This window comes from Schistocerca gregaria, chromosome 7 (assembly GCF_023897955.1).
Source record: "Schistocerca gregaria isolate iqSchGreg1 chromosome 7, iqSchGreg1.2, whole genome shotgun sequence".
In the NCBI taxonomy this organism is placed as follows: domain Eukaryota; kingdom Metazoa; phylum Arthropoda; class Insecta; order Orthoptera; family Acrididae; genus Schistocerca; species Schistocerca gregaria.
The window spans coordinates 193,847,982-193,873,776 of NC_064926.1; the positions used below are offsets into that span (position 1 = coordinate 193,847,982).

General features: G+C 39.1%; 1 protein-coding gene across 2 annotated transcripts in view; it reads left to right on the top strand.

Annotated features, from left to right (window-relative positions):
• Positions 1-25,795, top strand: part of LOC126282045 (protein goliath) — a 601,667-nt gene that overhangs the window by 573,929 nt on the left and 1,943 nt on the right. For both annotated transcript variants that reach the window (XM_049981464.1, XM_049981463.1), the window contains 6 exons: positions 9,496-9,613; positions 13,649-13,720; positions 14,164-14,246; positions 14,840-14,936; positions 20,638-20,769; positions 24,620-24,764. In XM_049981464.1, coding sequence (XP_049837421.1) covers positions 9,496-9,613; positions 13,649-13,720; positions 14,164-14,246; positions 14,840-14,936; positions 20,638-20,769; positions 24,620-24,764 — 647 coding nt within the window. The remainder of the gene's footprint in view (positions 1-9,495; positions 9,614-13,648; positions 13,721-14,163; positions 14,247-14,839; positions 14,937-20,637; positions 20,770-24,619; positions 24,765-25,795) is intronic.

The following is a 25,795-nucleotide window of genomic DNA, read 5'->3' on the forward strand; positions in this document are numbered from 1 at the left end:
CCACATTCCATTTTCGTAGGATTTTTATCTGATATATAATAAACTATCAGCCTCGACTGCGGTAATGAAACCAACCTTTATGTAGGTTTCAGCCCAAATAATTGAACCTTCTTCAGAAGATATACCTCAATCTATAATTTGTCTAAGAGAGCATGGTCTAGAAATAAAACAGCCTGAATAGGCATAGTTACATTTTAAAAATGCGGCACATACGTGCTAAGTCAACACCAAGACTTGACTTACGCTCTGGCGCGCGCCTCATCTTCATGGACGCCGTGCGGTGGGCTCACCTGAAACTAAGTAGGACTATATAACGCTCTGCAAAACAAAGTGGCGGGGAACATTGTGCATGTCTGAGACCATGGCTGCCAAAGATAAAAGACCAACGCAGTTATATCTTAAAACAAATAACTTACAGAATGATTGAGAATCTCAAACGTAAAGCCTCTGCATCAGGTTATAACTAAAATGTAACAAACTATGCATGGATTCGTATAAGTTGGAACACACTACCCGACTTAACACTATTAGAATGTTGTTGTTGTCTTCAGTCCTGAGACTGGTTTGATGCAGCTCTCCATGCTACTCTATCCTGCGCAAGCTGCTTCATCTCCCAGTACCTACTGCAACCTACATCCTTCTGAATCTGCTTAGTGTACTCATCTCTCGGTCTCCCTCTACGATTTTTACCCTCCACGCTGCCCTCCAATGCTAAATTTGTGATCCCTTGATGCCTCAAAACATGTCCTACCAACCGATCCCTTCTTCTAGTCAAGTTGTGCCACAAACTTCTCTTCTCCCCAATCCTATTCAATACCTCCTCATTAGATACGTGATCTATCCACCTTATCTTCAGTATTCTTCTGTAGCACCACATTTCGAAAGCTTCTATTCTCTTCTTGTCCAAACTAGTTATCGTCCATGTTTCACTTCCATACATGGCTACACTCCAAACAAATACTTTCAGAAACGACTTCCTGATACACAAATCTATATTCGATGTTAACAAATTTCTCTTCTTCAGAAACGCTTTCCTTGCCATTGCCAGTCTACATTTTATATCCTCTCTACTTCGACCATCATCAGTTATTTTACTTCCTAAATAGCAAAACTCCTTTACTACTTTAAGTGTCTCATTTCCTAATCTAATTCCCTCAGCGTCACCCGATTTAATTGGACTACATTCCATTATCCTCGTTTTGCTTTTGTTGATGTTCATCTTATATCCTCCTTTCAAGTCACTGTCCATTCCGTTCAACTGCTCTTCCAAGTACTTTGCCGTCTCTGACAGAATTACAATGTCATCGGCGAACCTCAAAGTTTTTACTTCGTCTCCATGAATTTTAATACCTACTCCAAATTTTTCTTTTGTTTCCTTTACTGCTTGCTCAATATACAGATTGAATAACATCGGGGAGAGGCTACAACCCTGTCTCACTCCTTTCCCAACCACTGCTTCCCTTTCATGCCCCTCGACTCTTATTACTGCCATCTGGTTTCTGTACAAATTATAAATAGCCTTTCGCTCCCTGTATTTTACCCCTGCCACCTTTAGAATTTGAAAGAGAGTATTCCAGTCAACATTGTCAAAAGCTTTCTCTAAGTCTACAAATGCTAGAAACGTAGGTTTGCCTTTTCTTAATCTTTCTTCTAAGATAAGTCGTAAGGTCAGTATTGCCTCACGTGTTCCAACATTTCGACGGAATCCAAACTGATCCTCCCCGAGGTCTGCATCTACCAGTTTTTCCATTCGTCTGTAAAGAATTCGCGTTAGTATTTTGCAGCCGTCGCTTATTAAACTGATAGTTCGGTAATTTTCACATCTGTCAGCACCTGCTTTCTTTGGGATTGGAATTATTATATTCTTCTTGAAGTCTGAGGGTATTTCGCCTGTCTGATACATCTTGCTCACCAGCTGGTAGAGTTTTGTCGTGACTGGCTCTCCCAAGGCCGTCAGTAGTTCTAATGGAATGTTGTCTACTCCGGGGGCCTTGTTTCGACTCAGGTCTTTCAGTGCTCTGTCAAACTCTTCACGCAGTATCGTATCTCCCATTTTGTCTTCATCTACATCCTCTTCTATTTCCATAATATTGTCCTCAAGTACATCGCCCTTGTATAAACCTTCTATATACTCCTTCCACCTTTCTGCCTTCCCTTCTTTGCTTAGAACTGGGCTGCCATCTGTGCTCTTGATATTCATACACGTGGTTCTCTTCTCTCCAAAGGTCTCTTTAATTTTCCTGTAGGCAGTATCTATCTTACCCCTAGTGAGATAAGCTTCTACATCCTTACATTTGTCCTCTAGCCATCCCTGTTTAGCCATTTTGCACTTCCTGTCGATCTCATTTTTCAGACGTTTGTATTCCTTTTTGCCTGCTTCATTTACTGCATTTTTATATTTTCTCCTTTCATCAATTAAATTCAATATTTCTTCTGTTACCCAAGGATTTCTAGCAGCCCTCGTCTTTGTACCTACTTTATCCTCTGCTGCCTTCACTACTACATCCCTCAGAGCTACCCATTCTTCTTCTACTGTACTTCTTTCCCCTATTCCTGTCAATTGTTCCCGTATGCTCTCTCTGAAACTCTGTACAACCTCTGGTTCTTTCAGTTTATCCAGGTCCCATCTCCTTAATTTCCCTCATTTTTGCAGTTTCTTCAGTTTTAATCTACAGGTCATAACCAATAGATTGTGGTCAGAGTCCACATCTGCCCCTGGAAATGTCTTACAACTTAAAACCTGGTTCCTAAATCTCTGTCTTACCATTATATAATCTATCTGATACCTTTTAGTATCTCCAGGGTTCTTCCACGTATACAACCTTCTTTCATGATTCTTAAACCAAGTGTTAGCTATGATTAAGTTGTGCTCCGTGCAAAATTCTACTAGGCGGCTTCCTCTTTCATTTCTTAGCCCCAATCCATATTCACCTACTATGTTTCCTTCTCTCCCTTTTCCTACACTCGAATTCCAGTCACCCATTACTATTAAATTTTCGTCTCCCTTCACTATCTGAATAATTTCTTTTATTTCATCGTACATTTCTTCAATTTCTTCATCATCTGCAGAGCTAGTTGGCATATAAACTTGTACTACTGTAGTAGGTGTGGGCTTCGTATCTATCTTGGCCACAATAATGCGTTCACTATGCTGTTTGTAGTAGCTTACCCGCATTCCTATTTTCCTATTCATTATTAAACCTACTCCTGCATTACCCCTATTTGATTTTGTGTTTATAACCCTGTAGTCACCTGACCAGAAGTCTTGTTCCTCCTGCCACCGAACTTCACTAATTCCCACTATATCTAACTTTAACCTATCCATTTCCCTTTTTAAATTTTCTAACCTACCTGCCCGATTAAGGGATCTGACATTCCACGCTCCGATCCGTAGAACGCCAGTTTTCTTTCTCCTGATAACGACATCCTCCTGAGTAGTCCCCGCCCGGAGATCCGAATGGGGGATTATTTTACCTCCGGAATATTTTACCCAAGAGGATGCCATCATCATTTAATCATACAGTAAAGCTGCATGTCCTCGGGAAAAATTACGGCTGTAGTTTCCCCTTGCTTTCAGCCGTTCGCAGTACCAGCACAGCAAGGCCGTTTTGGTTAATATTGCAAGGCCAGATCAGTCAATCATCCAGACTGTTGCCCCTGCAACTACTGAAAAGGCTGCTGCCCCTCTTCAGGAACCACACGTTTGTCTGGCCTCTCAACAGATACCCCTCCGTTGTGGTTGCACCTACGGTACGGCCATCTGTATCGCTGAGGCACGCAAGCCTCCCCACCAACGGCAAGGTCCATGGTTCATGGGGGGAGGACTATTAGAATATATCGGTCCTTTCACAACGAATGCTGCATAACGCTCCCATTGTTATTAATGAAATATGACATAGGACATAAAACAGCGAAACTGTACTTTGTAAATGGCATAATGCGATAATCTCGGTTAACCTGTACGCAGATGGTCGAGTAGGTGTTTTTATCAGTTAATGTAGATATACTTCTTATTGGTGACGCCCACTGAATGAAGAATATTATCACGATTAATTTTTTATCGTATTACTAAAAATACGAACGAACAACGTCACTTCATCACCGTGCAAACGACCAGCATAGATCAAATTATGTTTTACGTGTAAGAAATATGGTAATTGCGTGAACGGACGTGCAACGCCCTTTCATCGCCCTTATACTCTGTCGACCGACTACACGCTACAAAAGAGAATTATCGCATCTTATATTAAAGGCTATTGTTAAATAGATATGATGTGATAAAACGTACTTGACACGAAAAGAGACTTAGGAAAGTGCCCATCAAAAAAAAATTTCCTATATGTGTGACCCATCCTAGAATATTGATCAGGTGTGTTGGACCCATACGAGTCGGCCGTGTGGACGTAAATACGTCTAGGCAACAGGGTCTCCCGTGAAGTGTGTGTTCAGCAGCTTCGCCTGATCTCATGCAGCCCACCCAGCAGAACTGTCATACATTTCCTTCTTCACGGCAGTGCTCTGCCGCACGCAGCAGGTGCAACAACGACGACGCTCCTGTGTTTTTGGTGGCAAGTGTTTGATTGCCCACCATACAGCTCGGAATTATCTCACCCTGAGTTTCATCTGTCCGCTCATATGAACGCCTGCCTTCGAGGACAGTACTTTGCACAGATATAGAGCTGTAGAATTGCTAGGAAGCACAGGCGGCTGCATTCTCGCTACGATAGATGTCTAAGTTAGAGTGGCGACTACATGGAGACGAAGCTGGATGTGTAACTAAGTGTTGCAAATAAAACAGTGTTGATTTTCACTGAGATTTCCATTTCGCGACCAATCAGAGGTTGATAAAAAAGTAGCCCTGCTATTTGATGTTAAGTATATAAAACCTTTATGACTAAAGACGCAAAACATTCAGTAGTATAACTTACAATGTCTGCAAACCATGAAATGAGTAGAGTTAGCCATAAAGAAGTAATAAATTAAAACGTGATGTCTTAGGCTGAAGTTTTACTGCATGAACAGTGAAAATCTAGTAGGCGATAAACATTTTTCCTTTAGTATTATGTGATGGGTGTCGGCGATAAAAAGTTACAAAAAGGTTTGAGATTAACTGCAATGTTCGCTGGAAGTCACTAAGTGCGCCCTTTCTCAAATAGTGGATGAATACAGTGTCCGTAGTGTGCGCGCCGAGAGTTGTGCTGCCTCAAATTCTAACTATTATGATTGACATATTGTGTTAAACGTGTAACAGATTATACCTCTTCACGAATTAATTAGGCAACTTTTTAAATTCTTAAATATATTAAACAATGAAATTTATTTTTTGTTGATTCTGGAAGCCATTAGATTGGCAACCTGCACTCTGAATCGGATGATAGTTTTGTCGTTTACGAATATAGATAATGGAATACTGATGCGGGCCTCTCTTTTGCCCTTATTTCGAGCACCAATTATGTCACTGTGTCACGTCCATGACTAACGACTGCTTAGGAGGTCCCGTGTACTTGTAGCATATTTCTTGGCCGCTTCGGCGGGCTGCGTCCGCCGATGTTATTAAAACCAGAATACACGGAGAGCCGGCCGCCTGTGGGCGAACGGTTCTAGGCGCTTCAGTCTGGAACCGCGCGACCACTACGGTCGCAGGTTCGAATCCTGCCTCGGGCATGGATGTGTATGATGTCCTTAGGTTAGTTAGGTTTAAGTAGTTCTGAGTTCTAGGGGACTGATGACCTCAGATGTTAAGTCCCATAGTGCTCAGAGCCATTTTGACCCGCACGAAGTAGGACTGGCAGGGGATATTGAACGTGTATACAGAAAAGGGCAGGACGGGTGATTATAGATTTGGGACAGTGTTACTGAGATGTTGAGGGAACTGAACCGGCAGACTATTGAAGCTATACGGAAACTGTACTGAGAATGTCTGCTAACAACATTTCAAGAACCGGCTCTAAAATATGACACAAGAGTTATACTACAATCCCCCCCCCCCCCCCACACACACACACACACATATCGCTCCCATAGAGATCGTGAGAATAATATTAGATTCGAAACGTCCTGGCAGATTAAAACTGTGTGCCGGACCGAGACTCGAAATCGGGACGGGGCGTGAGTTGTGCTTGGGTAGCTCAGCTGGTAGAACACTTGCCCGCGAAAGGCATAGGTCCCGAGTTCGAGTCTCGGTCCGGCACACAGTTTTAATCTGCCAGGAAGTTTCATATCAGCGCACACTCCGCTGCAGAGTGAAAATCTCATTCTGGAATATTAGATTCATTACAGCATGCACAGAGGTATTCGAACAATCGTTTTTCCCGCACTCCATACCTGACCGGCAAGGGAAAAAGCCATCACCGCTGCAGTGGGACGTATCCTCTGCCATGCACTTCGCGGAATATAGACCTAGATGCAGGTGTCTCGTTTCACAGACATGCAATTCTCGTCGAAAAAGTATAGAACTGAACACCTGCGCACTACAGCCTGTTGTCGCCGGTGCTGGAGCTGGGTTCGGAACGTTACGGGTTCTATATAGACGCGAGCGCTGCTGACCGAGAACTAGCTCGCCCGCTGACCTTTCAGGAAGCCCCAAAGGCCAGCGAGCAGAGCTCCGTGCAGCGACAGGAGCGTGTGTGTTGCTGCTGCCCGTCCCCAACCTGCACAACTTCCCCTTGTGTCACCTGCGAAAGGGTGAACCGCCTGCCAAGCGAATGCATCGAGTGTTGCGAATCTACCAGGTGTTAGGAGGTTAGTGTACAAGTTCGTAGCGCTTTTTCACGAGTTCAGTAAACACAACAGATACACATGCTAGAGTCTTCAGTCATTTTTTACAACAGTCTGTCAACGCTCGGGGTGCTGTTACATTCCGCGACTGCAGAAATCACGTGGTTTTGAGACGAAATGCTCGTCGAGCCAGGTTCGGAGAGCGTTTTCATTCGGAGAGGGAGTTACTTGAAGATGGTTCGATAGAGAGCGGAAAAGGTAATAATCTGACGGTGCAAGGTCAGGTGAATAAAAGGTACGGAATGACTTCCCAACCCGACTCTTGTGTAGTGTTTTTGTCAGTCTAGCAGAATGCGGGCGGGCGTTATTGTGGAGTGGCATTACTTAACGGAGTCTCCCTGGTCATTGTTCTCGGACTGCGTATGCAAAAAATCTGTTGTTGACAATAAACGACAGCAGTGGTGGTTACACCTCGACGAAGCAGCTCGTGTACTCACGCCGTCTGTGTTCCATCAGATCCACAACATTATCTTTAGTGAATGCGAGCAAGTCTTTGTACGGGGAGGTGCTACTTTATTCGGGTTCAACAATTCCTTTCTTTTCCTTGTGTCGGCATAAAGACACGGTTTCTCGTCAACAATAATGATGCGAGGTGGGAATTGTCGGTATTGTTTACGAGCCAATTGATGACGAGCAAGCAGAGGTGCACATACGGTTACTTGTTGATTTTTATGGTTTTGGCGTAGAACATGCAGTACCCATACACCCGTCTTTTGAACCTTCCCCATAGCATGCAAATGTCGCGCGATCGTGGAATGATCACAATTCATCACATTTGCCATTTCTCGAGTATAATGACGTGGATCATTTTGGATTAACGCGTTTAAACGAACTTCTTCAAACCCCGAAGGTCTTTCTGAACATCGAGGGTTATTAATGTCCGCTGGTGACCGCGCAGTTGAGCGCCCCACAAACTAAACATCATCATCATCATCATCATCATCATCATCATCATCATTAATGTCAAAACCATCCTCCTTAAAACGGGAAACCATTTTCATACCATGTTCTGTTCAATGGAATCATTCCCATACACGGCACGAACGTTTGTGGCTGCTTCTGCTGCTGTCACCCCCATCCATTGAACTCAATATGTCGGAAATATTCCTATTTTTCCACTTGGCACTAAATTTTCTGGCGTCCACAGCTCCACTCACCATATTCACATGACAGAATATAAATTCAAATAGCAACAGTGAACTACAAATGAGAAATAATAATCGATAAATAATCTCATAGCTACCGGAATACCAACATACAAATCAAAAACGCTATGAACTTGAAACTTCCTGGCAGATTAAAACTGTGTGCCAGACCGTGACTCGAACTCGGGACCTTTGCCTTTCGCGGGCAAGTGCTCTACCAACTGAGCTACCTAAGCACGACTCACGCCCCGCCCCCACAGCTGTACTTCTGCCAGTACCTCGCCTCCTACCTTCCTCCTCAGGGCTCTGTGCTTGGCCCTCTATTGTTTATATTGTTTGTAAATGACTTTCCGAATAACTTACCCTGTAAATCTATCCTCTATGCTGATGACACAACATTAGCTAATTCTGGAAAGTATATAAACATATTGCAGGAGGAAAGTGAAGAGTGTCTCAAAATATCTAATATCTGGTTTAAAGCTAATGACTTATCTATGAACCATGAAAAGACTGTCAAGATAATCTTCAGTTTATCAAACAGTAACATGGAGTTATCATCTGTTAAACTACTAGAAATACAAATTGACTCAAAATTAACTTGGGACACACATACAGATTATGTATGTCGAAAGCTATCACAAGTTATCTACCTACTAGCCAAACTACACACATGTGTTACACAAGATTTATTGCTTCAGTCATACTATGCCTTCTTTCATTGTCATCTACAATATGGCATTCTTTTATGGGGTAACTCTCCAGGAGCCATAAAAATTTTCACTTGGCAGAAGAAAGCAATTAGACATTTTTACGGAATCACTGACAACAAGACCTCATGTAGACCTTATTTTAGAGACTTAAAAATTCTCACAGTCCCATCTCTTTACATATATTGTTGCCTATTAAACATAAAAGAAAACTTAAACCACTACACATCAGCTGCAGGAGAATTGTTGAAAATTAAAGTTCTACAAGTCGTCCACTACAGGGATTTTTTGAGAACAGTCCAGTAATTATAATACACAGTCATAATACCAGAATCACTAGTGCTGGACAGTTTTAGCACATGGACTTCTGACTCATCTGGTGCTCAGTCATCTCATTGTAGTGGAAGGTCTCAGATCCACAGCCTGGTTCATCCTCAAGTGTTATGTTTTCACTTTCTCAGTGTGGGTTCTGCCTGTGTGTTATATGTTTAGTTGCTGTTCTTAAGCATAGTGTATACACCTTAAATTGTGAACTACAGTTAAGTATTCTACAAAATCTCGTCAATCTATATGTACCCGGCCATTCGTTAGTTGGTATCTTTATTATTATTATTATTATTATTATTATTATTATTATTGTCACCATCATAGTGTGTAAGATTTGTGTCTGTCAAAAATAAAAGTTTATTTGTTTGATTACCAACAAGCATCCTTTTATTTTGTCACAAACATAGTCCAAATTAAGAATGCAGTAATTATAAATTACTTGCAGGCTAGCAATGCTATGACTACTTGTGAAATAAATTTGCAGTTGACATTTGTAAAGCCAGGCCAGTTTAGTGACCATGTTGCTGGTGTTTCTGCAGGACTTCGGTGCTGTTCGTGTCCATCTCATTTGTGGTACTGATGATCATCTCACTGGCATGGCTGGTCTTCTACTATGTGCAGCGTTTCCGTTATATCCATGCCAAGGACCGTCTCTCGGTAAGCCTGACTCAGCAATGAGTATGCTTGTAAAAATTGCATATATTATTTGAAGAATGGGCTCTAAGTAGGTATGAGGCATGAGCTGCAAATTTTCATTTATAATTCAAAGAATCATTTTTTAATATTATGAGAAAGTTAAAGGACAACTGAATATTAGCAGAGAAGCTATTTTGCACATCATCACTTAGAAATCATATCAGTTGATTGGACAGATGCTGACAAATTAAAGTTAATGCTATATTACTGTAAGTCAGTAAAAAGAATTTATTCATTGTATTTCATAAATCTTGAAGGAGAGCCTTGAGGGATGGGATGATTCAAGCTACACATTAACAGTCATAGGGCTACTTCTGTAAAGTGTAATAACAATCAGTTATGAAATGTGCTAATCTATTCACATTGATAATAATCTGTATTATTTTTAGAGTATTTTAAAAACATTAAAAGCCACTGCTCTTCCTCTTACACTATTCAGCTGCTGTTTACTGTTCAGAAAACACTGTCAGCTGTATACAAGCCAAAAGAGTTAAGAATCTGTTTATATGAACATTAGTCCTAACTAGAATTTATATCCCTGTGTTCAAAAACTCGTATGAATTAAAAAAAGAGTGGCTTTGGTTTTCAATATCTGAGCATTTTCAATTTCCTGCCTGATGTCTCCCCCCTGGCAACTTACTAAAGACTTTTACAGAACATAATCTCTAGATATTTAGGCGCAAAGCTGGCAAAATTAAGCGCTCTGCCTAACTTATCCATATGTTGGAACTATCTCAGTTTGTTATCCATCTGAATGTCTAAAAGTTTCATTTAGAATGTTCCCATTGATCAGTAATTCTTATATCTGTTATCATTACCATATGTCTGAGAGTGCGCTATAGAGTTTTTCTAAGATGAAGAGTCAGGATGTCCATTGTATACCAATATAAGCCTTTTTCTTCTATTCTCCTGGGGAGTGTATCCATACAAAAAAGGTGGGCCATTTCCAGGCCCTAGATTTAACAAGGGGATCATTAGACCTGTTATTCATGGATTTTGATGAGTCTTTAGGTATGTTGTAGAGGGACCTGTTCTGAGTGCCTAGCTACTAAGTTTTCACATAATGGACTTGTGTTTTGGAGAAAAATCAATACTGAAGTTATGTGAGTACCTTCTATCCTTGTGATGTCAGTCATATTTCAAGCAATCAGAAGTAGCAGAGCGTTCAAGGCTATCACATTGGTTGTACAGGTTTGTAATCCTTTACTATATACAGGTTTAAATCCTGTACCATGTTCACTATGTCATTGAATAAATATCAGTGACAAAACAAGTACAGCCTATGCAGTCATTGTATAGGTGTGTAAATTGCAATTGCTAGGGGCAGTATTCTACATCTTCATCTATATGCCACAATCAACCTTAGAATGTGTGTAGAGAATGGCATCATCACTTTCATGTCTGTAGTTGAACGTGATTAAAGAGTGATGCATGGTACTGTAATGTAATGATTTCAACTAATCTTAAAACTTAAGATGGCTTGGCACTTGCAGAGAAATTATTAAAGCTGCATGGTGCATTTTATGAGAGCAATGTGATAGCGAGATTGGTGAGTGAATTTAAATCAGGGCTTCAGTATCAACAAAAAGATTCAAGAGCAATTACCATTAAAAGCTCAGCTTCAGTCTAGACACCTCTGGTGACTTTTACGCTTTGGAAACCCTGGTAAAAAAAGGCATGGATACATCCCAATTACATCACAAGTGCAAATTAAACCTACAGCAGAAAATAGACAAAAAATTCAAATTGCCAGGTGATATTGGGATAGGAATGTTAAAAATGTCTCCTTTGGGCTCTCTGACAAAATATCTTGGTAAATAGTCTGATTATTGGGGCCACAGAAAATAATTTGTTGAGAAACTTCAGTTATGCAACTGAGAAGGATATGTAGTGCACCAATGGGAATATTCCTTATTAGTGTGAAGATCATATCACTTGTTGAGTTGTATGTTAAGCATTGGATGTAGCACTCAACATGGGAGAACATATTACTGCTGCACTTTGAGAATCAGATGGGGGGGATGGAGGAGGCATTCATGTATGGACATGACTGATGAACTGTTCCTGACTCCACTATATCTTGAGCTGCAAAATCTAAATGCTTCTGATATGAAGCTACTTACACAGCTAACTGCCAGAAATATTTTGGTTGATCAGTACTGTATACATCATGTTTAGATGACCATATTGATTAAAATGGGTGAATTTCTAAAAGCAATACAGAAAAATGAAACTTCAAATGAAATATCAGCAGAGGTGTCATTAGAACACTATTGGAAATTCTGACAGATACAAGTTGTTATAAAATCATTGTAGAAGTAGAAAAAGAGTATAGGGATTAGGTGTATACAAAGAGAGCAGGGTTAGTCTCACACCTTATAAATTATTAAGTTTCATGTTACACAGTTCTTTGAATGGTATGCTGTAACAGTGGTACTGGAAACACACAAGCTATTAATACTGATCCTCATTCCAAGGGAGCATTCACAATAACTGCATTTAGAAAATTTAAGTTTGATATTCTGTCAGAGTGCATTGAGTCATCAGATGTACAGGCTATTTGGTTATTTTTCATAGTGAAGTTTCCAGGGCGGGTAGAATAGTGTAGATCAATCTTCACTGACAACTTGGCAACTTATGCTTAGATCCAACTGATTTCAAACATTCTGAAATCAAAACAATCTTAGAGGTTTATGTGACAAAGACAGTTAAATGCTAATGACCAGATATACTGGTGAAGTAGGTTTTACAATACAGAACATTCAGTCAAATGAGAATCATTAAAACTGACTCAGAGACAATTTACAGAAAGAAATATGAGGAAAGGTTTATTAAGTGGACACTTCAGATTAGAAATTTAAATATGCACCTACATCTTGTGAAAGCTAGTTTCCCTTAAAGCAGATGAAAGTAAAATTTAAGAGAACCAAGGAGGAAGGACTTGAGTTTGAACTATCTTGTTTTGCTTCTGCTTTGTAGAGATGGGAAGCAATTGGTGTCATCATTCTTTGATGATGTGTGCATTTCCAATATTGCAACAACACCAATAGTTTTACGTTTGTCATCAATTTTAATAGCTCCTAATAACAATGTTCCACAAACACATAGCAACCCTCGCTATTTCCATGATGCACACTTCCTACTGTTAGAGAATCTCAATTTGACCTTTTTCAAAGTCACTCCAATCAACAGCTTTCTGCAAACTTTGCACAAGGATCAGAATGTAAGATTTCCCTATATCTTATCTCTACCACTTATTAAGTGTCTTTCATACAACGTGACATATCCTCCAAGTGACATTCCCTTGCTAGAAAAACGATACTGGCTCAACAATGTAAATTACTGTTGATTGCAATATTTTGATGTGGGATGGGTCCACAGGATCATGTAATTATTAAAAATGGACATTCCCATTGAAGATTGCCAAGTGTATCATTTTTTGTTTGTTGTGTTGATGACTAATATCAAAATTGTAATCATAATAAATATATGTTGAATATAGACTACTGACATTTTGTTGTATGACCACTGTCATTATGTGAGAAGTAAGGAGCAACACTTGTAAATTTAAGGGGAAAAAAGTTAAAGTTATATTTCCTCTGTGAATTTCTCTTTAACTGCATCCATAAAATCTTACCAATATTCATTTCAATACTTAGTTCATCTCCAACAAATTTCTGGGAAGAAATTCTTGTTGAGGGTTATTTTCAACTTCCGAGGCATGAATCGTTATACAAAATGACTACTAATTAGTAGTACACAGGGTTCTAAAATTCTGGTTCCTTCTTAATATTCTGAAGTTTAAAATAGGATCAAATATCAACAGAGTGCATTTGTTTCAGGGTTGGTATATATGTGTAAGCTCCCAGTAAAGAAATAACTTCCCTATAACACATCTAACCTTCATGATTCACTATCATTTCTTAGTAGTTCCAAAAGTAAATCATAAAAGACAGACAAATTATGATTTACACAGCTTTTTATATGCTGTTACAGAGGCGGCTCTGCAGTGCAGCAAAGAAGGCATTGTCTAAGATACCAACAAAGAACATCAAATCAGAAGACAAGGTATGAATAAATGGCTAATAACCAACAAACTCACTGTATTCATAGATCAAGATGACATTTGATAATACAGGATAGTGGCTACTGCCTGGAAGCAGATTAAGCATTGAACAACAACTAAAATTATCAAGCATAATGCTAACTTCACACTTGCTCTGTATGCCATGTGAATATTTCATTAATGTATGTGTTTTCCCACACTAATGAACTTTTTCAAAGGCCTTTAACTTATTGTTCTTATTAATGTATCAGGCTGCATTAATATGAAATTATCTCTAAAACTACTTCAGCAATTAAAACTCAATCTTCCAAAACATTCAGTGGTTTATTTTTCACTGGTACAGGTCAGTTTTGAGAAAGTAGATAAGGATTTGTAAAACTTTTCATTAAACTAAAGCCTTTTTCTTTCCTGATACATACTAAACAATTTCATCACTTGTTTACAGGAAATCCAAGGGGATGGTGAATGCTGTGCTGTGTGCATTGAACCATACAAGATCTCAGATGTTCTGAGAATCTTGCCATGCAGGTATGACCCCAGTTTTCCGTCATAGAAATTCTTTGAGACAATATACAAAAATGAGAAAAGATGACCATTCACTTCCAGGTGACTGAGGTGTAGCATGTAACAAACACATACTTAATAGTGCAGAGATTTCACCAGCTTTCAGTATATCACTCTTTTTAGATTTAAGTATGCACTCTCAAACACACAGTCACACAAATGCACTCTTCTGCAGCACTGCCAGTTACCTGTTGTGCACACTGCTCAGAAGTGTAGCTGTTGTTCCTAGCGGAGCCTGTAATGAACAGCATGGAAATATAGTGTTTCTATACAGCACTGTGTCACATCATTTGATGCTTGTCTTGTATGAATACACAATCTCTGGAAAAATCACATTAGCAGGCAATAGGCAGACATCAGACTGGTAGCAGACATACATGGGCTAACACTGATATACAATACCTTCACTGGAATTTTTGTTTCACAGCCCTAGTATTTTTCCATCTATCTACGCTAGCAATGTCATTATCTTGGAATTGAATCTGCTATGCATTTGTATGGTACAAAATTTTGTCCACTTTTACTTCTGTTGTTATTAATGATTTTGTTGTTCACAGGCACGAGTTTCATAAGTCATGCATCGATCCTTGGCTGCTGGAGCACCGTACGTGTCCCATGTGCAAGATGGATATTCTGAAGCACTACGGCTTTGTGGTGAGAGCTAGTTAATGTCACATTCACTTTCAAAAACTTATCTGAATAGTCGCAATACACGAGAAAAAGAAATTCTGAGAATGAAACTTAACTGCCATACAAATACTTACACAGCTAACCATTTGCCTAATTCTGTGGAAATTTGCTTTCTCATCTGTACCCAACTGAGCTCATGTTCTGCCCATAATAACACTGATATTGATGAGATATTAAAGTCTAACCTTCCTCACTGTTCTCCTCCTTTAGACACATTTGACTAAGTCAGATTGTCATCACTCTGTTAGTACAATAAGTGGCATGTAAACATCACAAAGAATTGTTAGTAGAGTCACACAGATATATTGTGACAAAAGTATTGTTAGAACATCATTATAGTAGCTCACAAGAGAATAAGTTAGTATTTCTAAGGACAGGAGGGTAGTTTGAGAAGTTTGTGGAATGACACAAGATGTCAATGGTAGAGGAGGTTCCCATTTAATAACTGGTTATCCTTTATGAGTAAATATAGGATGTATCAGTGCTCTGGATAGATATCTGTTGTCGTCGTCGTTGCTGCTGCTGCTTTGCTGATGCTGATGCCATGTAGCACTTTGTGAAGATGGGAAAAAAATCAAGATTTCAGGCGTGAATAAGTACTTCATAAAGAAAGATATGAAAGCAAAGGAAATTTATGTCGATTTTCAGAACACACTGGCGGACTTGCTCCTTCATATTCAACTGCTGTCTAGTGGACAAATGAGTTTAAATCCGACCAGGAGAGCTTAGATGATGGTCTAGATAATGCTTGGCTAAAATGTAGCACAACCCTAGATATTATTGCAAAAGTGCATAAAATGTTCATGAAGGGTCTCATTAACGGAAAGTCCAAGAAGTTGCTGAAGCTATAGTGGTGTCATTTGAACGTACATATCACATTTTAACAGAGGAAATGGATATGAGAAAATTGTCCGATAGATGTGTGCTGCGACTCTTAACGTAGGATCAGGAACTCATAAGAATGAAAATATCTGAATAATGTTTGACCCATTTCATAGCAACCAACGAGATTTTTGTGCTAGTTTATGAATACAGATGATACATTGGCTCACAACTGTACTCCAGAGACAAAACAACAGTCAGTGCAGTGGAAAAATGTTGGTTCACCACCACCACCACCACCACCACCAAAGAAAGAAAAGTCAGTATGGGTAGCTGGAAAGGTCGTGGCAGCAGTATCTGGGATACGAATGAAATTGTGCTGATAGATTACCTTCACACTGATCAAACAATTACAAGACAGTACTACACTAACCTGCCAGATCAAGTACAGCAAAACAAAAGGTAGAAATGGTCAGGTTTGGCAGGGAAGAAAGTCATCTTTCATCAAGACAATGCATACCCATTCAAAATTGTCATTTCCAAAGCAAAAATACATGAACTGAGATACTGATTATTAGGTGCAGCATGCTGGGACATGACTTTCACAGCCAGAACCTGATTTAGTTGCATGACTCCTTGCAGTAGTTTCTAGATTTGCTACTCCCATAACTGAATGACTTGAGGCAAGGACAGCTCTGCCAGTAGGACAAACATGATAATATATAAGAATGTTGAAACTGTATGCGAAAATACACTGCAAATCTGGGAATTTGAACTGTCACAGAAATATGAAAAAAGCGCTAAATAAACACTAAAAACAGTGCAAACCAACAGCATCAACTAAGAGAATATGGTTTCCACACACGTGAATGGAAAACAACCAGCCTTATTTGCCTGATTTGGACTTATTAGACTCTCACCTCTTCCCAAAGCTCAAAATCTTTTAAGTGGGTAGAGATTCTCTTCAAACAAAGAACTAAGAGCCAAAGTTGATGGGTATTTTGCAGGCTTGAAGGAATTTAATTTTTGAGTTGGAATAAAGGCAATGGAACATCACTGGACAAAGTGCATTAATTCAGAGGGAGATTAAATTGAAAAATAATATAAAAAATGTTCCACTGAGAAGTCAATTCTTTCTATTCTGTTCCTAGAACTTTTCAAACTACCTCCATATTAACACATTTAAAGCCTCGTTTATTACATTTGCAATTACCAGTAAGTACTTAAAGAACTAGTATTTATTTATCTTATTCCATTGCACAATCATGGACTAATTGAAGTTGCATGAATTGTAGAGGGAATAAGAAAGCTTTTCTGGTAAATGTAAAAGCAAAATACAATAATATACCAACAAAATGAACTAGTCATGTAATAAGGTGGTGAGGAGGGGAAAAGGTGGAAGGGAGTGAGAAGAAGAAGGAAAACTCTAATTAACTTTATACCAGGCAGAAACAGAAAGCAATGTTATTTGTCACAAATGAATGGTAAAACATTTTAAAGTAATGGTTTTGGAAGTTTAGATATCCTTCTGTACTTCTATTCTCTAAAAAAGGTTATATAAATCTATTAAATGTGGTAGACAAAGTGATATAACATTCAGAAATTTGTACTGTCATGATGTGCAAGAAATAGACGTGGACAAAAAAATTTAAAGATTGAAGTGCAGCAAATATTTGAAATTGTTAGAAGTTAGATGTAATTTAATAGTTTCCTTGCATATATCTTTGCTTTTCTTGAAGATTCTGCCAAACTGTATCATAGTAATCCCACAAATCCACATCACACAACAGCCAGGAAATGTTTCAGTTGTTAGAAGTTAATAAAACATTGGTAGATACAAGTATCTCAAAGGATGAAATGAAATGAAAAACTAAATGAAAAGTAGATTATAGTTCAAATCTCCATTGATGATATCATTAAAGATGAAGTGCTAACTTGAACTATACAGTTAAGGGAAAGGAAATCAGCAGTAGTCATGCCATCAAGCACCTATAGAAAGGGAAATATGGGCCATAACATACATGAAGTTAAATAAACAATGAAGAAGACTAGAGGGGGTAGAGGGAGAGGGAGAGGGGGAGAGGAGGACAAATGAGGTAGAAGGTAAAAAAAGGTTCAAATGGCTCTGAGCACTATGGGACTTAACATCTATGGTCATCAGTCTCCTAGAACTTAGAACTACTTAAACCTAACTAACCTAAGGACATCACACAACACCCAGCCATCACGAGGCAGAGAAAATCCATGACCCAGCCGGAAATCAAACCCGGGAACCCGGGTGTGGGAAGCGAGAACGCTACCACATGGCCACGAGATGCGGGCGGTAGAAGGTAGATACAGGAAGTTGGCAGAGAGGGGGAAACAGTGGTGGGTGTTGGAGGCAGGGAGAAGAGAGATAAAAATCTCTAGGGCAAATGTGTAAGAGATCAAACCTGAAAGGGTTGTGGGACCAAAGAGGCTTATTGGAAGGACAAGGGACAGTTCTCACTATCTAATGTTCAGAGGAAGGTAATGGGGCTGGGAGGGAATGTGACAGCAGGGTTCAGATGGAAGAAGCTGTTGAATTTGACCACATTGGGCTAAGTACCACGTGCAGATGTCCAGATCTGTTCAATGATATGAATGCTGAAAATGACACAGTTCTTAGTCTGAACAATTCTGTTTGCTGTAATAAACATTGAGATCATTAGGTTTACTTTATGTTGACAATGAGAGATTAAGTGTTCAGTTGTTATCTGTTGCATGGGCAATATTGATGAAGAGAGATGTGGCACCTGTGGTGATAACCACCTGTTCAGTACAAGTAACTGAAGCACAAATATATTATGATCCATAGAATAATTGACATTTTTATAATATGATATTGAGAAATTCTTACAACTTCCTAAGTAAGCAGGATGCCTAGTTTTAAAATTTTGGAAAGCAGTTACTAGGATGAGAAGGAGGTGGTGTAGATTGCAGCATACTGTTCTGAGAACCAAGCACTTTATGATTTGTTGTTTAATCTTTGTGATCAATGCAGGTGAATCTTTCTGGAAGACTGTATAGGTTGGTATCTCAGAAAGCGCCCTTATCAATTGCCAATATAGTAACAACTTCACTGCTGGGAGAATTATGATACTCATTAGATTTCAACAAATTAATGACTTGTTGAATGATATGCGACCTATGGGATAATATGTCTGACGTATATTGTAGAAGTTTCTGAAGGAGGGTGGAGATACAAAGCTAGTTGTTGGAAATTATTTGGAAGCCCATAATGGATGACTCCACCAAATAGGTGAAGAATAACATGGACATGGAGGGTGACACAGTTTCAGACAATGCTCAGACTATGAATTATATATAAAGATCTATGACCATAACTACCTTGTTAAATTTAGAATGGAGCTGAATGTGAAGTCTATACGCACTGCAAACAAATCATCAGAGACAAATGTCTCTGAAGGGAGATCTATAACTGTACTGGGGCTGTTTTGTTGCTCTTCTAGAATTCCTTCGATCTAAATGACAGAGGAAGTTTGAATGCAGCAGTTGAAGAGCCAGGATGACTTCTCATGAGGAGGACAATTTCACGTTTAAAATATTTCATCTGTAATTCAGGTTAAGAGCACTGCCCTATTATTTCCATAATAATTTAAAAATGATGCTGTTCAGTGGTGCTCGGCCAGTAGAAAAAACATATAAATTAGGCAGATATGATTAATCAGTAAGATTTTTGCAAGAAGTGTATAAATTAAAGATTTAGTGGTAGGAAGGTGACTATTGTACTTGGAACTGAAAACACACTTGGTGAAAGGAGAGTCTGGATTTATAAGGGATAACACATAAAAAGGGCAGCAAGACAGTCTCAATAAAATTACAAAGAAACCAAATACTTTTCCCATTTCACTACTTTCTTATGACGTCTTTCCACTGATAAATTGCTTGTGTTATTAAGGCAATCCCTGGTAGTGTAATGGGGATGGACCACTGAGTTTGACTGGCATAGATACAGTACCTGCAGCAGATGGATGGTGTGTTGGTTGGTGACCCAGGTCGGGAGGGCAGGCAAGGAGACCCTATTCAGAGCTTTCAGTAATGCAGTACAGTGGCAGACTTCCTAGTTTCATATCATTTGGCTTCACACAGCTTCATGAGGCATGCTTCTACTCTCCTAACTGTGATTGGAATGTGCCAGCGTGTGACTGCAGCAACTGATAATGGTGGCTCAGGGTTGGGCACAGAACTGGTGACTTGGAGACAACGGCAGACACTGATGGACCCCAGAGGTGAGAGCTGAGAGGACATTAGCTCAGATCCCAGCCCATCCAGGCTGTGGCTGGACCCTGGCAGGATCCGGATGAAATTCCAGATGGGTGTTGGTGGTCTCACGGTGAAAGCAAACACAAAGACACAAAGTGGATGCCGGTCAAACCCGACTGTGTCAACATGCGCATCCTGGATAGCTAGCCAGCTTTTATGTAAGACAAGGGCAGTCTTGTTGCAATTGAGGTCACATATGTGGCCTACCAAGTGCTGTTGTCTTGTAATGCTGGTCATTGGCCAAGCATCTGAGATGTGGTTGCAGAGCTCATGGGTGTTGTGAAGTGTTCACATTTGGGCATGGCTTGTGCCCTTGTGGCTACAGTAGCATACAATCTTCTTATTATACATAGAGCAGCCCTTTTGCTACAGGGCACAGCAAGCAGTGTTTTATGTTAACACAGTCACTTGTTCAACAGCATCATGTCAGCAGTTGGGTCTCAGATACTTATTTCATTATCCATAATAAATAATGTTATTTTTCGTAGTTTGTGTGTTCAGAACAATAATAACTATGTCTCACCAAATAAAATTGCAGTTTACAGGAAGCCAAGAGAGCATACTGCACATGGAAATTGAGGAGGTGGTGGGTCTCGGAGCATCAAGTGGTCATGACAACGACATTGAGAGCCTCAACGGTTCACCACAGCTGAGACCAGCAAATCGCACTGTAAGTTTACATCACAAATAACTTTCTCATACATACAAAAATTTTGTGTGTTTTATGTAATGTCCACAGTACAAAATGTATTTGGAGTTTCCTAAAAACAAGACAAAGCAATGTGTGCATGACCCACATTGACAGTTCTTTGTATGATTTATCTATGACTTGCTGCATGGGTCATATACACATACACACAAAATCCAAGCTTTTGCAACCAACGGTTGCTTCATCAGGAAAGAGGGTAGGAGAGGGAAAGACAAAAGGATGTGGGTTTTAAGGGAAAGGGTAAGGAGTCATTCCAATCCCGGGAGTGGAAAGACTTACCTTAGGGGGGGAAAAGGACAGGTATACAATGGCGTGCGCGCGCACACACACATATCCATCTGCACAGACACAGACGCAAGCAGACATTTATATATGACTTGTGAAATGTAGAACATAAACTAAAGTTATTGTATTGTATTTATTTATTTATCCTGTGGATCACATATTGTACAAAGTACACATGATATAGGACAAGTCAGTTTTCTTAACAAATATGTAGTTTGGAGAAAAAAAATAGGCAATGGACTGCCATTTAAAAAAATGTACACAAAATTGTTCATTGATGAATATAGTAACTTCACATACAGAGAATACAAACAATTTACATGGGAAACTAAGAAACATGTAGGCAATGTAGTGCTACTTTAAATTTACACAAATAATCACTGAGATTACAGAATAGTGAAAATGTCAACTGGAAACACAACAGAAGGACAATGTCATTTAAAAACTACACTAAACATGAAATTAACATTGAGATTTTATAGACAATTAAGTTTTAATACTAACAGAATGTGCACTTGTACATTCATAAAGCGAGTTGAAAAATTTTGGGAAGTGAAACTGAAACATAGTTGTGTATAGTAGAAATTATGTTATTATTTTGCCTACAGAATGTTCTACTCTCATCACAGTATTTTACAAAGGAACTTTATAATTTTTCATTTCCAGGAATTCTTGTACTGAATAGAAACAGTGCTTTGTCAGAAATGCCTTTAGTTTATTTTTAAATATTGGATATGGAGCAGTTTTTATTTGTTCTGGAATTTTATTGTGTAATACGACACCCAGATGAATTATATATTACAATTATATATTTGAATAGGTAATAACATCATAACAGAAATCACTATTACTAGAGCATAAGTGATACAGCATGAAACCTTCAAGGATTGTTGAATGAGGATGTGTGAGTCTAAAAGTAGAGACATGAAATGGAGAAGCCAAGCTCAGAGGATGAGAGGAGAAGTATAAAAGGCTGAGGAGAAAGAAAGAAAGTAAACAGGATAATAGAAAAATAGTTGTATAGAGGACACAGGTACATATTAAACATTCAGTTCACTTACAGGATATTTGAGAACACTGGTGTTGGATGATGTAGCCATTACATGTGTTGTAAAATAAACACTCATGTAACACAAAGATTATGTTTACTCTAAATACTGTGTGTACTGCTGATTTAGATACTCACATTCCAAAAAACATATTGCGATATAGATTATGAATCTGAGACCTGAACCTTAATCCATCTTCAGTAGGCCAGTGAAATGATCTGGTCACAATATAGCTGTCCCCACAAACACCACTTCAGTCTAAACCTAAAGCAACTCATTGTTACCCTGGGGCAGATATTTAAATTTCTCAGTGTCTCTTCAAAAATTTGTTTGATGGTCAATGCTTCAACTTTTGGTGATAAGTGATTCCATTAGCTATTCATGAAGTATTGGAGCTGCAGAAGCCACCATTGTTCATGTCCACATCCTGTGTAGTGAATGTCATGTTCATGGAAAGTCAGCACGCAGTCAAGAAATAGCCAATGTTATACACTGAGGTGAGACCTCCTAATATTGTGTTGGACCTCCTTTTGCCTGGTGTAGTGCAGAAACTCAAAATGGCACGACCTCAACACATCGTAAGAAGTCCCCTGCAGAAATATTAAGCCACTTTGTGTCTATAGCCATTCATAATTGTGAAAGTGTTACCAGTAAAGGATTTTGTGCACAAACTGAGCTCTTAATTATGTCCCATAAACTTTTGATGGGATTCATGTTGAGTGAATTGGGTGGCTAAACAATTCCTCACACTGTCCAGAATGTTCTTCAAACCAACTGTGAACAATTGTGGCCCAGTGCCGTGAACAATTGTGGCCCAGTGACATGGCAGTGTCATCCATAAAAATTCCATCATTGTTTGGGAGCATGAAGTCCATGAATGGTTGCAACTGGTCTCAAAGTAAGCAATCACAACCATATACAGTCAGTGATCAGTTCAGTTGGATCAGAAGACCCAGTCCATTCCATGTAAACAAAGCCCACATCGTTATGGAACCACCCCCAGCTTGCACAGTGCATTGTTGACAACTTGGGTCCATGGCTTCATGGGGCCTGTGGCACATTCAAACCTTACCATCAGCTCTTACCGGGTCATGGTTTTACAGTCATCTATGGTCCAATCAATATGATCACGAGCCCAGGAAAGATGCTCCAGGTGATGTTGCAATGTTAACAAAGTCACGTCTGTTAGCACTGACAACTATATGCAAAAACTGCTGCCGTTGGTCATTAAATGAAAGTCATCAGCCACTGTGTTGTCTATGGCAAGAGGCAATGCCTGAAATTTAGTATTCTTGCCACTCTTCTGACATTGTGGGTCACAGAATATTGAATTCGCTAATGATTTCCAAAATGGAATGTTCCATATACCTAGCTCCAACTACCATACTACATTCAAAGTCCGTTAACTCCAATTGCGTGGCCATAATCTGATCATAAACCTTTTCATGTGAATCACCTGAGTACAAATGTCAGCTCTGTCACAGTGGTACCCTTTTGTACCTTGTGTACAAGATACTACTGCTATCTGTGTATGTGCGTATTGCTATCCCAAGACTTTTGTCACCTCAGTGTAAAGTCAAGAAATCTTTACTGGATTCTGCTTCTCTTATCTGTCAAAGTTTGAACTAACTAGCTCACTAATATGTGTACAATTTAAAATAATGATACTTTTAAAGCTTTGTGATAGTTACACAAATATGAACCACTAGATCCTACTTGAAGAATTTGATGCAAAACATTGTTACTTGGAAATATGCTTTGTGTTATGTACATGCAACTATTGCTGGGCTAAGAAAAAGTGGTTTGTTTAGAAGTCCAGTAAAGCCAGTAAAAATTGGAAATTGCTGTAAAGAGAAACTGACTTTAAGAAAATGGAGTCTTGGGATAGCAATACGCACATAGACATATAGCAGTAGTATCTTGTACACAAGTTACAAAGGGGTACCACTATGGCAGAGCTGACATTTGTACTCAGATGATTCACAAGAAAAAGTTTCTGATCAGATTATGGCCACACAATTGGAGTTAACGGATTTTGAATGTAGTATTGTAGTTGGAGCTAGGTATATGGGACATTCCATTTTGGAAATCATTAGGGAATTCAATATTCCGTGATCCACAATGTCAGAAGAGTGGCAAGAATACCAAATTTCAGGCATTGCCTCTCGCCATAGACAACACAGTGGCTGATGACTTTCGTTTAATGACCAAGGGCAGCAGTTTTTGCATATCTTTCAGTCAATATTTTGTTATGCTAGATTAGATAGATCCATGATCATAAGTAGTTTGAAGAACATCATGTAAAAACAAATATAGAAAACACACACACACACACACTATTTCTTTGTATGTATAAAATAGCAAGGCAGAAAATACAGTTCACCAAAAATGCACAAGATAAATAGGTGGAATAACTTTCGAGTCACTCATAATTTTTCTTTTCTTAATAAAGCCTATATATTTGTTCTTACTTTCAGATGTCAGCCCCACCTTCACCAAACCTGGGCAGCCACAGCAGTGGGGCATCATCACCAACTGAACTCAGCCCTGCTCTGAGTGTGGGGCCTCGGTTTGCTTCTTCCAGCCGTGGAAGTGGTGTGCCTGTTCGTGCCTCACGCCCAGGTATGCTATGCATGACAAAACATAATCTGTGTTTTGCCACAAACTCTTTCTTGGTCATAAATTGTTGTGATTACAATTCACAGGGTTAATCTAATAAATATTGAGACTGAAAGTAACCCCATTCTAGTATTATTCAGCACCATTTGAAAGGCTTTTAAAACATTCCTTTGACACAAGTGTTGTTTTAGTGTAGATTTGTACCATATGGAAATGCCATAAAATATTGCATGTTGATGACCTCTCAGTTGCTATTGATTCTTATATTTTAAATATTTTATAAAATTTCTTGTATTATTTATAGCAAAAATACCGTTTTGCTCCTGTATGTGTAAACTATGAAGTGCTACCATTCAAATACTTACTCAGTTAACAACATATTTTGTTAGTCTTAAAATTGATCACATTATATATATATATATAATATTTGTGAAACATTCCCAAAATATATTTGGAAAGCTATCACAAAACTTGTACCAACCACATCATATCACTAAACTTATCTATGCCTCATTGTAGTTATGAACATAAAAAGTGGAAAGAGGACCGATGATGTAGTACACTATACTATTAGAGGTGGAGGAAAAAGTTTGCTTGGATGTGAATGAGAGAAAGAATCAGCAATCATCCATTTAAAGGAACCATATTGAAATTTCTCTGAAGTGACTGGATGATTCCAGTGAAAACCTAAATCTGATGGTGAAGTATAGAGTTGAAAGCTGCTCTTCCTAAATGAGAGCCCATGCAATTAATGTAAATGTGTGGTGTCTGTTCTTTCAAACCTTTAATTGATTCACCTCAATGGGCAATGAATCCACCATCTTTAGAGCCAATTATGTTCAACCTCCTGTGGGAATCTCAAAGTAGCCACCATGGAGGACACAGCTGGGGACTGCAGATAGGTGGCAACACTAGGTGGGAATATGGGTGGCCAGGAAGTGTGCCAAGATCGTCCACACAATTGCGATAAACACTGTGTCTGGGCGCTGCAGTGGTTAACGTATCTGCTTCGTAAGCAAGTGATCCCAGATTCG